The sequence below is a fragment of the Carassius gibelio genome, chromosome A24 (assembly GCF_023724105.1).
Source record: "Carassius gibelio isolate Cgi1373 ecotype wild population from Czech Republic chromosome A24, carGib1.2-hapl.c, whole genome shotgun sequence".
NCBI lineage: Eukaryota > Metazoa > Chordata > Actinopteri > Cypriniformes > Cyprinidae > Carassius > Carassius gibelio.
The window spans coordinates 2,843,675-2,859,783 of record NC_068394.1 but is presented as its reverse complement, the minus strand read 5'-3'; the positions used below and the strand labels follow the sequence as shown (position 1 = coordinate 2,859,783).

At 35.0% G+C, this 16,109-nt stretch overlaps 1 protein-coding gene across 2 annotated transcripts in view; it reads left to right on the top strand.

Annotated features, from left to right (window-relative positions):
- LOC127945928 (potassium voltage-gated channel subfamily C member 1-like) overlaps positions 1-16,109 on the top strand; it is a 52,323-nt gene that overhangs the window by 18,534 nt on the left and 17,680 nt on the right. For both annotated transcript variants that reach the window (XM_052542124.1, XM_052542126.1), the window contains 2 exons: positions 11,214-12,195; positions 13,824-14,012. In XM_052542124.1, the coding sequence (XP_052398084.1) occupies positions 11,214-12,195; positions 13,824-14,012 (1,171 nt within the window). The remainder of the gene's footprint in view (positions 1-11,213; positions 12,196-13,823; positions 14,013-16,109) is intronic.

The window sequence follows — 16,109 nt, the reverse complement described above, 5'->3', positions numbered from 1 at the left end:
AGCTATGAAAGCATGTTCCCGTCACAGTAATTAAAAAGTAATTGTGACTTTTTAATTCAGACTTTTTTTTCCCCGCACTTCTCAAGAAAAAGTCAGAATTGCGAAATACAAACACAATATTACACATCTGATATTTTTCTCACAACTGCAAGCTTATATCTCACAATTGAGACTTTTTTCTCCAATGTTTTAGTTTATATCTTGCAATTCTGAGTTTTTATCTCTTGAGTTTGTGAAACAAACTCAGAATTGCCAGAAAAAAACTGAATTGTGAGTTAAATTGTCACAATTACCTTTATATTTTTATTTAAAGGTGGTATTGGGCTTCCAGAAAGCACAGTGGATAGGTTAAATGTATTGATCACAATACATTTTTGGACACTTAATAAAGCTATAGTTCACAAAAAAAAAAAAAATAATAATAATAATAATCTCAGCCTCATGTTATTTCAAACCTAAATGACTTTCTACATTTTTTGATAATTGTTGGTAGAGCCTAGTGTTATTTCACTTGTATGGAAAAAAAATAATTATTTTGTATTGTACAGAAAATGAATTTTCACTTTTGGGTGAACTATCCCTTTAAGACACAATTATGTGAATGCATTTGCATTATATAAAACACCGATGGATAAAGGAAATTGGCTTTAGTAAAGAAAAAGAAAGCTTGTGCAGCAGATCCCATTTGCGCCGTTATTTTATTATCTCATGCAGTGACATTGTGACTTAAATGTCCAAATGCTTTTTTGTTTCAGCTGTAATTTAGTGAGGAAGAACTGGTTGTTTTTAGAGTAAAGTAACGAGGAACTTGCACACAGCACCGTGAATGCAGATCGCAGACAGCGTGTGAGAAAAATCACATGATGCTTGTGGCTTGATTTCAAGTGAGATATTGCTTGGGAAATAGCAGAGATTCGCAAAGTCTTACTGGGCACCTGTTTGTCATCTGTCCTCCATATATAGAAGACATTTCTGGCTCACTTATAAATGCAGTGTTTAATGATTGAACATATTATAAATATATAGATGATGTATAGATTGATATACAGTAAATAATATGTATATAGTATTTATTCGTATTTTGAATGGGCTTTTATTTGTGTTTTCAGTTTTCATTTTAACTTTAGTTTAAACTTATCATGTGCATTTATGTGCTTTTGTCATTTTGTCAGTGTTGTTGATTGTTTGCTTGTTTTTTGTTTTTTTTACACATACTGGACATTTGGTGCCTTAGTCCCATGCATAGCAGTCCTGTTAAACAAAGTGATTTGGGCAGCTTTTCATGACATTTGCACTTTAGTTCGGGACAGTGTGTTTTAGGCTAGAGAATGAAGGGACATCAGAGCTCTGCTGACACTTGTACACGTTTCACACAAACACTGCATTCTTGCATATTCTTGTGAATATTATTCAGCACATAGTTGACTTATGTAAGGATACTTGTTTCAGCATTGGAACATTTAATTGTTCATATTTATTTAGAATATAAAACGTAAAGTACTGTTAAGCCTGAAATGCATGAAAACAAAATAAATTAATAATATATATATTCCATGGGATATTTGGAAAGTTTCTGGAAGTTTACCAGATATGTTCCACTCTTTGCATCCCTAATCATAATTGAGATGAATAGAAATAAGCTCGGGTACGTGAACAGGGAAACGTTTTAATGGGAATTAATCATTTAAAATGATGCATGATTTTTTTTATTGTAAATAAAAATACAACCCTATAATTCCAAAATGAATATAAACCTTGCTTTTTTAACAAATATCCATGTCTAATGTAAATGTAAGTGTCCATTGTGCTTTCTTATCCTAATCTCAGGACTGCTCTAATTCTTTTACACCAGTTTTACAGACCATAAAACACTCAAATATTCATCAAATGTGCATGCATACACTCAAACACGTACATCAGCGCTGTTCACTCAATTTTGCCGTGTTACATCTGTCATGGTGACTCCACTGCTCCACAAAGGCCAAATGCCATAACAGAGAAACACTTTAACAGAGAAAAGTGCCTTCAAAGTTCATTTTGATTGATTTTCACACTCCATTTTCCCTGAATCTCCATATAGTTGAGCCACACTTAACTGTCACAGGACAGATCCTAGTTTAAAAGACCCATTTTCAGTCATAACTCAATTTTGACATAATGCATAGATTCACAGAGCAGTGCATTTCCCAGAAACAAAGAAATATCTTTCGAGCCAGTTACAGTACTGTAGGTTTAATGCATGTAATGAACACAAACACAGAGGACAGAAGTGTCCATATGTTTGTTGAGGTGTTCTGCTGATGCTGAAGGTGCCATGCATGAACAAACCAGGTAGCAAAGGGAGGCTGGTCGTCTATGGGAGGGAATGTGAGCTGAACAAAAAGACAGAATGCAGAATTGCAAGACAAACCACATTTAATGTAATTTCCACATTTTTTAATGCTGGCTTGACAACGCCTTGTATGAAAAGTTAGAAAAAATTAATTTGCTTGAAGTTTTAAAGTTTCAAGATTTAATTTAAAAATAATTTGTTCTTGTTTATTAAGCACAAGCAGAACTAATTTCTGAGTAAAAAAACGGTTGCATTCAATACTTAATGGCTGCTGAAAATAATTCAGCTTTGCATCACAGGAATAAATTACATTTCAATATATATTAAAATAGAAAACCGTTATTTTTGTTTTGATCCAATAAATGCAGACTTTTATGAATTAATAAATTCATGAAAAACAAAATAAGTATAAAATATTGTTTATTGCCTTGCATATATTTTATTTATTTTTTCTTCTTTTTTATTAAATTAATTTTGAGTCAAATAAATTTGGTAAAATAATTACATTTTTGTATCTGTGTAAATTGCAGATAAAACTTAAATAAATTCTTAAAAAATTCAAAAGGGCAATATTAAGTCTCTTTTGCTCACCAATACTGCATTTTTTTAATTAAAAGTAAAAACTGATTTTTTTTAAAAATATTCTTACAATTTAAAATAACTGTTTTCTATTTTAATATATATTTTAAAATATAAATTATTCCTGTGATCAAATCTTTATTTTCAGCATCATAACTCCAGGCTTCAGTGTCACATGTTCCTTTTAGATCATTCCAGTATATTCTGATTTGCTGCGTATAAAGCATTTCTTATTATTATTAACTTTAACTTTAACTTTACCTTACTGAACCCAAACTTTTGAACTGTAGTAGTACAGATAGGCTTGGTGTAGATTTCATCATATTTAACTTTTGTGCATTATAGTGGAAAAACATTTGATGCATTACCTGTTTTGATTTTGCTCCATTGCACTTCAGTAAATTCCTCTTCTCCTGTGAATGAGCTGATCTTATGGTGAATGTCCGCAGGGATCTCAGTGTTCTCCATTGAGCTTCACCTGTAGCAGCTCACAGCATCATGAGCTCAGAGACACTGGCGCCCTGATCCATCAATATTTTAGTTGCAGTCTTAACATGGCTCGAAAGGATGAGCTGATGAACAGCTCTTATGTGACTGACTTGGATCTGGCGTCTCCCAGGGGCCCTGCATTCTGGCTCCTGGTTGCTTAATTGACAAAGACAAGTATACTGTCATGTCCCTCAGCCGAATTACACAGCTGTCCCACCACATTCCTCTTGATGTCCTTGAAAGGCACCTCCGTGATGAGTCCTGGTCTGCGGGTTCATAACCTCTCATCTTATTTGTCTTCACATGAGTCATCATATACACTACTGATCAAAAAGTTTGGAGTAATCATAATAAAAAAAATCAAAGAAGATGCTCATTAAAGCTGCATTTTTTCATATATATTATTACAATTTAAAATATCTGTTTTCTATTTAAATATATTTTAAAATGGAATTTATTTCTGTGATGCACAGCTGAATTTTCAGCATCATTCCTCCAGTCTTCAGTGTCTTTTACAATGATTACAATGATCTTCAGAAATCATTGTAATATACTGCTCAAGTAGATTTAGAGGAATGATGAAGACTGGAGTAATGGTGCTGAAAATTCAGCTTTGCATCACAGGACTTAATACAATTTTTAATTCTATAATATATTGCAATATTACTGTTTTTACTGTATTTTCGAGGTCATAAATGCACCCTTGGTGAGCATGAGAGAATTCTTCCAAGAACATTAAAAAGCTTAATTATTCCAAACTTTTGACTGATGGTGTAGTGGAGATTGATTCGCTCAGATGCACGAGACTGTGATTGGCGCCAGGGCCTCGAAAGATTGGACAGAAGGCGTTTTGGTTTTCCCTGACATAGGTGTTTGTGTCGATGAGTCGATCGCTTCAGCTTCATGTCTGTTCCACAGGGAGCCTGAGCTCAGACCTGCTGGGTAATTTCATCTCAGTCTGATAATTGGAACTTCCTGTGGAGATGAGATCATATCCTGCTGAGCCACATCAGAGCAGCAGCATCACATCCTGGTGTCAGACTCAAACACTCAAATACAGATGCTTCGTCTCTATCTGTGAGGACGTTCGATCGGTGATGCCATGTGGAATACTGGGGAGGTCTAACAGGAAGCTTGTGTGGATTGGATGCAGAAAAAAAAAACTTACTACTGTACTTTTTGTTTTATGTTTCGTTTCATTTCATACTGTCCTTGACAGACCACAAAAGCTTTTGTGAGAGTCTCAGTGGTTGATAAAATACATTCTGTCTGTTTGATAATCGCTAGTTTAGTGACCCACATCTTCAGTTTTGACATAATCTGTCTTCTCTTTGCCCTCATTTTTGGATTTGCTTATTTATTTATTTTTCTATTTATTTTTGCTGACTCAGGAGAACTGTCCCAAAGTGTCTGTTCCTGTGAGACAGGACAAGGGCAAACACACACACACACACTTGTTCTCTTACTGAACCTCCAAATATAATTTAGGCCTGAACTTGAACAGGCAGTCAAGCAGATAGATAGATAGATAGATAGATAGATATGTTATACTGTATTTTTTTTAACAAAAGTACTGTTTTACTGTACTTCAGCTCAGTGCACACATGTAACGCACATTTTAATGGCAAGATTGAAAGATTTCTCGTGTTGTCATGCGCTTGTGCGTGCCGTGACTTTGCTATTTCTCTTACAAAGCAATGTTTGGTCACAAAAGCTCTCAGTTAGAATAAGGACAAAGATAGAGTGAGATGAGAGTGGAGAGGAGAGAAAGAGAGTGCAATCGAGAGACTGCAAGTAAAAGAGGAGAGTGAATGAGACGGGAGCAGTGAAAAAGGGGTGGGCGCTGTGTCGCAAGGACAAACGTACACGGCAACACTGCAGTGTTCTAGAGAGAATACTAAACAGGCAGAACACTTCAACGGCACCACACACAACACCTGTGAGCATGCAACGCTGCATGAGCTCTCTTGCTTGCATGCTTTTGTGCATCATGTTTTAGACAAGGCGGTAACTAATGAAATGCTCTCATAGCTGAAGCACTACACAAAAAAGTGAATTTGTTTGCGTACAGCTGTGCATATGAACGTGAAGTAACTTCTAATGCACCAATGCATGTGTAAACCAGTGTTGCATGTTGCATGTGTGTCACTACCAACATGCATGCCATCTCACACACACACACACACACTGTCCCCCTATCACCTTCTGTATCCCGCAGTGTTCTGTGTTACATCAAATGACCGATCACTCTCTCTCTCTCTCTCTCCATCTCTCTCAGGTGTCTCTTCTAATGTTTTGGGTTGTTACCATGTGACAGGCAGCTTGATATATTTCCTCCTATGCTGATGCATGAGTGTGTATATGTGTGCAATTCTACAGCATCTATTCAGTGTCTATATGCATCTGTAGATATATATATATATATATATATATATATATATATATATATATTTTTTTTTTTTTTTTTTTTTTTTTTTATTTAAATTACATTTAAATTTCAGATTGTCCTAATCATTATTCAGTCAGAGCAGTTAATTAAAAATGAAGATCTCACCCTAGACTTGTTTCAACAGTATAAGTTTGCATTTATGTATATATAAGTCTGTTGAACACAAAACAATATATTTTGGAAAACAAAATTCAATATATAATACGCTTTATCATTTATAATAATTGAATTTTTAAAAAAATCTTTATTATGTTCCAAAAAATGGATTTAAAAAATCTTAAAAAAAATATAAACAAAAAATAATATTTTATTTACATACAAAAATATGAATATTAATATTAAATGCTAGGTAACAGTTTAATTTACTTTAGCATCTCTTGAATGTGTGTCATCCAATCATAATTTAGAGTCTTATCTATACATTTGGTAATTAAAATTTTCCTATTGCCTATTTTTGGCTTTTATGAAACATTCAACAGCAATATGATAAAAGACACTGATGTTATTTAAAGTGTAAGCTTTGTCATGAATAATAATAATTCTGGAATATTAAAACATATAAGAATTAATTATTTTTAAGTGTTAATAAAAAGTGTTACAGCTGAAGAGCAAAGTAGCAACTATAGCTTTAATTTCGATTATTCGATTATCAGCATTTACCATCTTTTAATGTGGCTCATATTATCTTGAGAGTTCGAACTGTGCATTTTGTAACATAACTCTCCCTAATGTCAGCTGTGGTCCTCTCCTGACTTTATATTGCATGCATATAAGCATCCTGATGTTTACAGGCTCCCGCACCTCAATTAGTGGACAGATGTACAGAACTGAACCTGACGTCACACTTATACTTTGAACCGAAAAGGAAAAAGCCCTTTAAAATGTGTCAAATGTGATGGCAGGAATGATCTGCCCCAGAAGTCTTGAGGGAGCGTGTTTGGATAATAATAATAATCCCTGCAGGTTCTGTTACAGCGTGCTCATGTTCAGCGTGGAGTTTGTGCTGCGCACTGCACAGTGTAAACAATACTCAGTGCTGATTTATGTGCATATGTATTTCATTTAACAAGAAGCAAGCAGTTTCCAGTGCATTTTTAAAAATCACTTTCATTTGGCAGTGTGATGAAATAATGAGTCAAGAGATTTTAGAAATCATGACTGTTACGTTAACTAGAGTTCATGCAGAAATGTTTTATAAATATATATATATGATAATTATATAATTATTTTAAATCAAAATGAAATACTTACTAAAAAGGCACGTCATCATGTAACTTTTTAGCTTAAATGGGATCCCATTAGGTTTAATAATTTTTACTGTACTTTTGATCAAATAATTGCAGCCTTGGGAAGAGACTTTATTCAAAAACTTTCAAATATCTTGCTGACCCCAAACTTCTGTCTGTCTTTTGCTAAATAGTGTGCGTGTTGTATGTACTACTTTTATGTTCCTCTTGTGTCTTTTTCGGAGCTTGACACTGACTGATTGATTGACGGTGACTGAATGTTCATTTCATTTTCCTTTTACATCCGTTTGCTGCTTTATTGTGGAGATTAACACAGCTGGCCAGTGAAATAAAGAATGAAATAAATATTGGGGGGAAAGCAGGCCGGAAACAGTAAAGAACAGTGACGAGTGACTTTCACACATACTGTGAGTGTTTGTGTTTATTTGAACGTCTCGCTCACTCCTGTGTGTGTAAGTGTGTGTGCACACGAGTGTTATCGTGGCTCTAATGACGTGTGTTTACAGCGGCTCAGCTTCATCACTGTCTCCATGACAACCGCTGTGCTCGTCTCCTCTTCCTGCAGCAAAGACAGAACGAAAGCAAGCATCGCTCGAGTGCAGACGCCTGCAGCAAATACTCACACACTTACACAGAGGACCACCATAATGTGCTAAACCATGCTTTTGGCAGGGAAGCATGGTGATACCATGTTTTTCAATAAGGTGTCATGGAAATATCATATTTTTGGACATTGAACTATGCTAATATTGTGTTTTTGGACATACTTCAGTTGGTTAATCAATAATAACCGGCCCTTTTAACTAAGATTTAACACTTCAGTGATGTTGCAGAGAAGTTACAACATTTACACAAAATTGAATTTTGAAAAATGCTGAGTAATTATCTTTATTTCTGTGATAATGGCTGGGTTGTAAGTTGTTAGCATGCTTGCTTTAATCTTTGGATACTGCATACCTTTACACAATGCATTCATGAAAGACGCGCTAAGTTTAAAAAATGGATGCATGAATATTCACAAAAATGTGTGCCTGTGTATAATAAAGTGGGCTTGTTATTTAAAATAATAGGGAGTTTACAGTATGCAGTATGCTGGTGTATCTTGCATTTCATGCAAATGTGTATAAATGTTGCAAAGACTATAAACTACTAGAGATTGTGACTTAAACATGCAACTGGTTTGTTGACTAACTAGTTCTCTCATTTAAGCAGCGATATCCATATTGTGAGAGATGGAGAGAGATGGACCTGGGCAAAGGAAGCTGGTTACTGCAGCAGTCTGTAACTAGGTCAGGTTAAGACTGAAGAGAGAGAGAGAGAGAGAGAGAGAGAGAGAGAGAGAGAGAGAGAGATTAGGGGATGAGGCAGGTACTTTACATAAAAAAAGAGTTGAGCATTCATGTTCACCTGAGATCAGCAGCTGTCCACTTCAGATCTGTTGTTCACTGTGCTCTTACTCCTTTATCTTTTTTATGTTTTATTTGTTTGTGTCCCATATTCCTGTTCACATTTCCTTTTTAAAGTTGGTTCGGAGTGGTTTTATGTGTAGCAAATCAAGTCAAGTCGGCTTTTTTTATGTGAAAAAGAAATAAATGTGTGCTCACCTAGGCTAATTACAAAGACACTGTAGTTAACCTGTTGAATTAAATGTGAAATTGTAAGAAACATACTCCATACTCCAGTGATCTTTTACAACTTAAACATCTTTGTTTACAGTGACTCACTAAGTATCTTCATGAATGCTAAAGTTCACAAATGTCATTATAGAAATAGGTTGAAAAATATCTTTAGCACACGAAAAGTCTCCACCATGATAGAAAAACAAGTGTGTGTGTGTGTGTGTGTGTGTGTTATAGAGGGAGAGAGATGGCTCAGTACAAATCCTGGGCACACTGTGAAACAAAGCAGTCTTGGATGGAGGGATAAATGGAGCGAGCAGATAGAGGGGTGGAGTGGAGGAGAAGCTTTCAACCCTGTGTGTCCTCACTGCCTGGAACAGTTCATGCACATGAGTGGCTCTGAGTGTGTGTGTGTGTGTGTGTGTGTGTGTGATCTCTATATAAATACATGTTTGATCTTTCTCTATTATAATCAACAGACAAAGGCTGGTGAATTAGAGAGCGAAATTGCTTGCACAATCAGATGCTTTTATGAATGTGACATTTTTGGCAGGTTTCGACTTTTCACAAAATAAAAATGATCATAACAGGTTGATTTCCTGACAGGCGTCACACACCAGCCCTGAGCCTTCAGTGGGCTTTATTATGTGGGTTACAACTGAATGTAAATATATGTGTAAAAGAGAATTCAGGTGTGCATGTCAGGACCTAGTGTAGCTTCTGGTACACATTTGAGTGAACCAAATACAGAGGAATGAGTATCCAGGGACCAGGAGAGGGTTTTCCTGCTGGAATGAGGAAATTGATGATGATGACGATGATGATGATGATGATTATTATTATTATTATTATTATTACTTACTACTAGTCATTGTCATCTTTATTTGACCATTTTTACACAAATATGAATCATAAATGTATATTTATATTATCTATATTTTATTATTATCTAGATAATTATTATATTTTATAATTATATTATTACAACTGTAAATATTAGAATGTATACATGTTTTATTTTATTAGTATTATCGTTGTTGTTGTTGTTGTTGTTGTATTTATTTTAGTATTATTTAAATACTGCTATAGCATTCATTAATATTTTGAATTTACTTGAATTTTTACTTTTTCAGTGTTTTATTTTTATTATTTTTTTTGTTATTTATTTAATTTTAGTTTTGGTAATTTTGTTATGTGCTTTTGTCTATATATATGTGTGTGCGTGCGTGTGTGCATGTGTGCGTGTGTGTGTGTGTGTGTGTGTGTGTGCATGAATGCCAAAAGCACATAACAAAATTACTAATATATAAACTAAATTTAAAATCAAAACAATCAAAATATATAAATACAAGCTAATTCATAATTCAAAATGTAAAAAAAAAAAAAAATGAATTAATGCTAAAATACCACTGGTGTCTACCTAATGCATAAATGTAAACTTTATATAATAATATATAATGCATAATGTGGCTCCATTACAAATTGATATCTCTAAATGAAGCAAGGTTGTGGGTTTGCGTTCCGCCGGTTTGTTGTAGTGGTTAAAGCTTACGGCTGGAAACTACCGGATGCTGGTTTGGGTCATTAGCTATTAGTATAGTGTCCTTGAGCAGGGCACTTAACTTCAGGTTACTCCGCAGGGATTGTGTCGGTAATAAGTGTAAGCATAAGTTCATTGGATAAAAGCATCACTTACCGGAACAATGCATGTTTGTTAATTCAGTTCAAGTTTGTTTGCGTAGCACTTTCACAAGACATATTCGTTTCAAATCAGCTTTACAGAAAACTAGTGAATATGCAACAGAAGGCATCATGTAATTAAATATACACTTGTTTGAATACATTTCCAGGAAATAAATCTGAACATCGGACAAAGCCAGGTTCAAAAGTCTTGTTTCATTTTGTTCACATATAGTTATTATTTCTCCATGGATCAGAAAATACTGTCAACAGCCAGAAAAAAGATGCATTTTCACTGTTTTTAGAAGTTTTATAAAGTGTTGCATTGAAAAAGGCGAATTATTAATGAACAAAACCCTAAAAAAAACATGCAGAAAATATAAACAGGAACAAAACTGTAAAAAGTGGTGTATTAAAGTGCTACAGAAATGGGGATAATAACTTTTTTACAGAAAACAACCTTTAAAGATTTAATTTAATTTTAAATTAATTTAATTATTATTGTTTTTTTTTTAAAGATAAGTATTGTTTTTTAAATCTACAGGCGCAAATAGAAACAGTATATAAAATAAAATAAAGATTTAAAGCATATTTTTACGTTTTCTGTCTACTTGTCTGAAACAACATACAGTATTGTGAAAAGCCAAATAGCCCAAAATCTCCAAACTGACCAGTGCATGAAAAAGAAAGAAAGAAAGAAAGAAAATCTTTGTACTTGACTTAAGCAGACCCAAAAAATACTGAGATACAGCTTGTGCTTGTTTTGTATGTTGATCCATCATCTCTGCCAAACTCTCTCTTTCTTTCTCGTTCTTCAGTATGTGGCATGCGGATCCCTTCTGTTCATCCTCATCTCCATTTCCACCTTCTGCATGGAGACACATGAAGCGTTCAATACCATCAATAAGAAAATAGAGAATGTTACGAAGGGGAACGTGACGAGAGAGGAGATCGTGTACGAGGTGGTGACGGACACATGGCTGACGTACGTGGAGGGAGTGTGTGTCGTCTGGTTCACCATCGAGGTGCTCACACGCGTCGTCTTCTGTCCCGACAAGGCCGAGTTCTTCAAGAGCATGCTGAACATCATCGACTTCGTGGCGATCCTGCCTTTCTACCTAGAGGTCAGTCTGAGCGGACTCCCCTCCCAAGCGGCGAAAGATGTGCTGGGCTTCCTGCGAGTGGTGCGTTTCGTCCGGATCCTGCGTATCTTCAAGCTGACTCGTCACTTCGTGGGTCTCCGGGTTCTCGGACACACACTGCGCGCAAGTATCAATGAGTTCCTCTTGCTTATAATCTTCCTCGCTCTCGGCGTCCTCATCTTCGCCACCATGATCTACTACGCCGAGAGGATAGGAGCCAGTCCGGACGACCCTACGGCGAGCAACCACACCAACTTCAAGAACATCCCTATAGGTTTCTGGTGGGCCGTGGTGACCATGACCACTTTAGGCTATGGAGATATGTATCCGAAGACGTGGTCGGGGATGCTGGTGGGGGCGCTGTGTGCCCTCGCAGGGGTGCTGACTATCGCCATGCCTGTCCCCGTCATTGTGAACAACTTCGGCATGTATTACTCTCTGGCCATGGCCAAGCAGAAGCTGCCCAAAAAGAAGAACAAACACATCCCGAGAGCCCCGCAACCCGGCTCGCCCAATTACTGCAAGCCGGACGCCCTGGCCATGGCCACGGCCTCGCCCCAGAGGATCCTGGGTAACATGCTGGGCGGCGTGCTGGGCTCGAGTGGGATGACGGTGGACTGTCCTTTAGCTCAGGAGGAGATCACAGAGATTAACAGAGGTGAGAGACTTAAGGTATACACACAGATCTTCATAAGCACCACCAAAAACTCTTTCACTGACTGGTTTTATACATATATATATATATATATAATTATTTCTGTTGATTTCCAAGCTTGTTTTTATATGTTTATGACCAACTAAAATTTATATTTTATATATTATACTTTATATATCTTAAATTGTAATTTTTTTTATTATTTTTATAATATTTTATATATACATTTTTAAAATATATATATATATATATATAATTTATTAAATATATTATTTACTAAATATATTATTTATATATATATATATATATATATATATATATATATAATGGGTGACAAATCCATGAATTTAATAATTAAACATGAAACATCAAATCAAGGAAAATTATATATATTTTTTTAAATTATGTAAATAAACATGTGAAAAGCCATAGGCTGAAGATAACCAAGAGATGTTTTGGAGCTGTGTGGAAAAAAAACATTTTGGGTGTGTTGTTCAAACTTTGTTAAAAATGCTGTACAGCAGTATATGTGTGTGTGTGAGTGTGTGTGTGTGTGTGTGTGTGTGTGTGTGTGTGTGTGTGTGTGTGTGTGTGTGTGTGTGTGTGTGTGTGTGTGTGTGTGTGTGTGTGTGTGTGTGAGTGAGTGAGTGTGTGAGTGAGTGAGTGTGTGAGTGAGTGAGTGAGTGCATTTCAGCAGGTGCACTGCTCTTCCTGTTAATGTTATGCCTATAATCAATTATTCATCATTTTATAAAGTCTCTAATAGTTCTACAGGGTCATGTTGCAAATAAGTCCTACATACATTCTATAAGGTACAGGACAGAAAAAGTGCAATGCACAAACCTTGACTTGTGTTTTATTTTTCTCAACAAGTCTATCTGCAACTTATCAATAACTTATCTTTTTACTATCACATTATTTCCAGAAATATAAGGTGTGTTGTAATTTATTTGTTTAGGACATTATAGGTGTTTTTTTTTTTTCTTTTAGAAAGAGTAGCTTAGGCAGACTTAGATTTTACAAGCAAATGTATTATTTGTATATTTCTTTAAATATTATAAAATGATTTATGTATTATTATAGTTTTTACTAATGTTTTAAATTAGCTTTTAGTTTTCAATTTAATTCAATTTTATGTAATGTTGTTATATGCTTTTGTCATTTTTTTTTTTTATATGACTTGTTAGGTTTAATTTATTTTTAGTTTCTGTTAGTTGCCAAGGCAACATTCCTAGGCTTTTAATCTAATGTAATTTTTTTATTATTATTTCAATTTTATTTTAATTAACAAAAATGTTTACATTTTACATTTTTCTTAATTTTTTTATTTTATGTTGATTTATGAACAAATCATTGTTTTGAGTAAGATCATTTCAGTGAATTTTCAGTTTGAATCAGTTGAATCAGAACTGGTGTAAAATTCAAATTCAACTCACCGACTCAAAGAAGGAAGTTCCTACAGGTTTAGAATGACATGATTAAATGATTCCACAACTTTCATTTTGGGTTGCTCTATTGCTTTAAACTTTTACTATTTCATATAATTCTGTTGGAACATTTGACCTGATTACAGCTGTTTCCTGCCGAGTATCACGTGTCTTCCTCCTCTGTTCATTCCTGTCTCTCCTCAGACTCGAAGCAGAACGGTGACGCAGCCAGCGCCGCTCTAGCAAACGAGGACTGCCCAACGATCGATCAGGTTCTCAGTCCAGATGAGCGCAGCCCAGTGGGTCTAACACAAGAACGCTACCAGCAGGACAGAGCCTGCTTCCTCCTCAACACACGAGAGTTTCGACCCACTGATGGGAATGTGCGGAAAGGTACGTTTCAGTGATTCTGCACGCGGGTTACACACACACATTCACAGAGTCATGTAGTGAAGGGAACATCAGTCTCTGCCCAGTCCCAGTGTCTGTGAAAGATGTATTAGATCTTAAAAATCTATTTAACTAACATAGTTCACACACACAAGCATCCTGAGTTCAACATGTCGATCTTACGCCATCTCTCCAAAAACACAGATGACATAAGCATTAAACATCTCAGGGTGTTTTCACACTTCGGGGGCTGAGAGCATTTACACCTGAATATCTACATGCTTCGTAGTTAAAATGTGTGATAATATACTTGACATTTTGCCACAAAGAATGATTTATAAAAATGTATTTTCGTGCTTAAAACTAGTAAAAAGATATCTAAATAAATTAAAAGAGAAAACAAGAATATGAAAGATTGACGTATATTTGTTCTTGTTTTAAGCATAAACTCACTTAAGTTTGATACTTTTTCTATTATAAGTAATAAACATTTTTCGACATCTGCAATAAGTTCGACAAATTTTTTTAGACCTCTGTAACTGAACTAAAACTATTTTTCAGTTATGAAGCTATGAATTGAAATTAAATACTTTTTTGTGAATATGAATAAGCTTAACCTTAAATACATACATTTTGAGACTATTTTAGCTCCATACTTTCAGGACACGGATATGATATGAGCAGCTAATGCTATTTAAATGTCGATTTTAATTGAATTATTTAATTATATAAAATATAAAAAATATTTAATAATCTAAAATTGCACACATAATCTCAGATCTTCATTTACTTTCATGCAAATTAAAAAACAGTTTAATTGTGAAGTGTGTAACTTCTGAACCAACAGCAGCACCAAAAATATATACCAGCAAACAGATAGTCAATGAGCACTTAAATGGGTCAAAATGAGATCCAAACCCACTTTTTAGGCCAGAAACAATGTGAATACAAAGTGAACAGGATCATTTATTAGTCCTCCTCAAGGAATCAACAATACATTTCGTGAGTTTAGGGTTCAAGTGTGAAAACATCCTTAAAAACACACTGATATGTGTCAAATCTTTCTTTTAACCCTTTTTATTTTCATCTCTTTATGTTTAATGGTTCTTTGCATGTCAATTTTTCCCTTTGTTTCTTTTCTGACATGCACAATCTTCTTTTTACCCTCTACATCCTTCCATTTTTTTGCAATGCATTTTCCTTGATCCTGTTCATTTTCGTTTTCAGTGAAAAACACACAACAAATGACTCAAACAATGTCTGATCCATGCACATGCAATTCTCTGAACACAATTTATCCCCGGCTGCACATTGCACAACTCAACCCGACTCCATTAAGCTCTGTTAGAGTCAGAAGTTCAGTCAGCGATACTCCGCTTACAGATGAATGGACTTTAATGCAAACTTCACTTCTGCATGGATCAAACCATAGTAATCAGAGGTAATAACTAACCACAGAAAGAGAAACATACTAAACATACATTCACATAAAGTCACATTTTCCAAGCCATTTAGGACAGAAACCATGCACAATTATGCATGCATGGGTGTTTCGTTGTTAATGGGTGTAATATTTTGTGTTGATGTTGTGTTGTTGTTGTTTTAACAAACCGTCATTAGTTTCATTGGTTAAAGGAAATGAATCTAATGTTGTATAATTCTGCTGAATATGAGTTTAAGGTTGGGTTTCACACGCTCTCTGATAGATGCATTTGCTTTTGTATGTTTTTGCACTTCTTAAACTGCTGACCGTCCCGCTCTGGACAGTCAATGACAAAAATGTCTGTGCACTGGGGAGAATTTATCACCCTAGACATGTAGAAACTCAGCACAAATACAGTGAAACGGCACAAATCTCACTCTGAAAGTCCACTGTCTGATCATGCAACTTATAATGTATAATATGAAAAATAGATATTATTCAAATTAGCTAAAGATCACAGTTAACTTTACAGGTAAAAATAAAATAAGGCAAAGGTCATCTAAATGTACAAATATTGAAAATGAGCACTGGTAACAATCAGTTAAAATATTTCTAATATTGGTTGATAGTTATGATAGGTTAGGTTGCTAGGTTAGGGTTAGCTGCTAGGCTTCTAA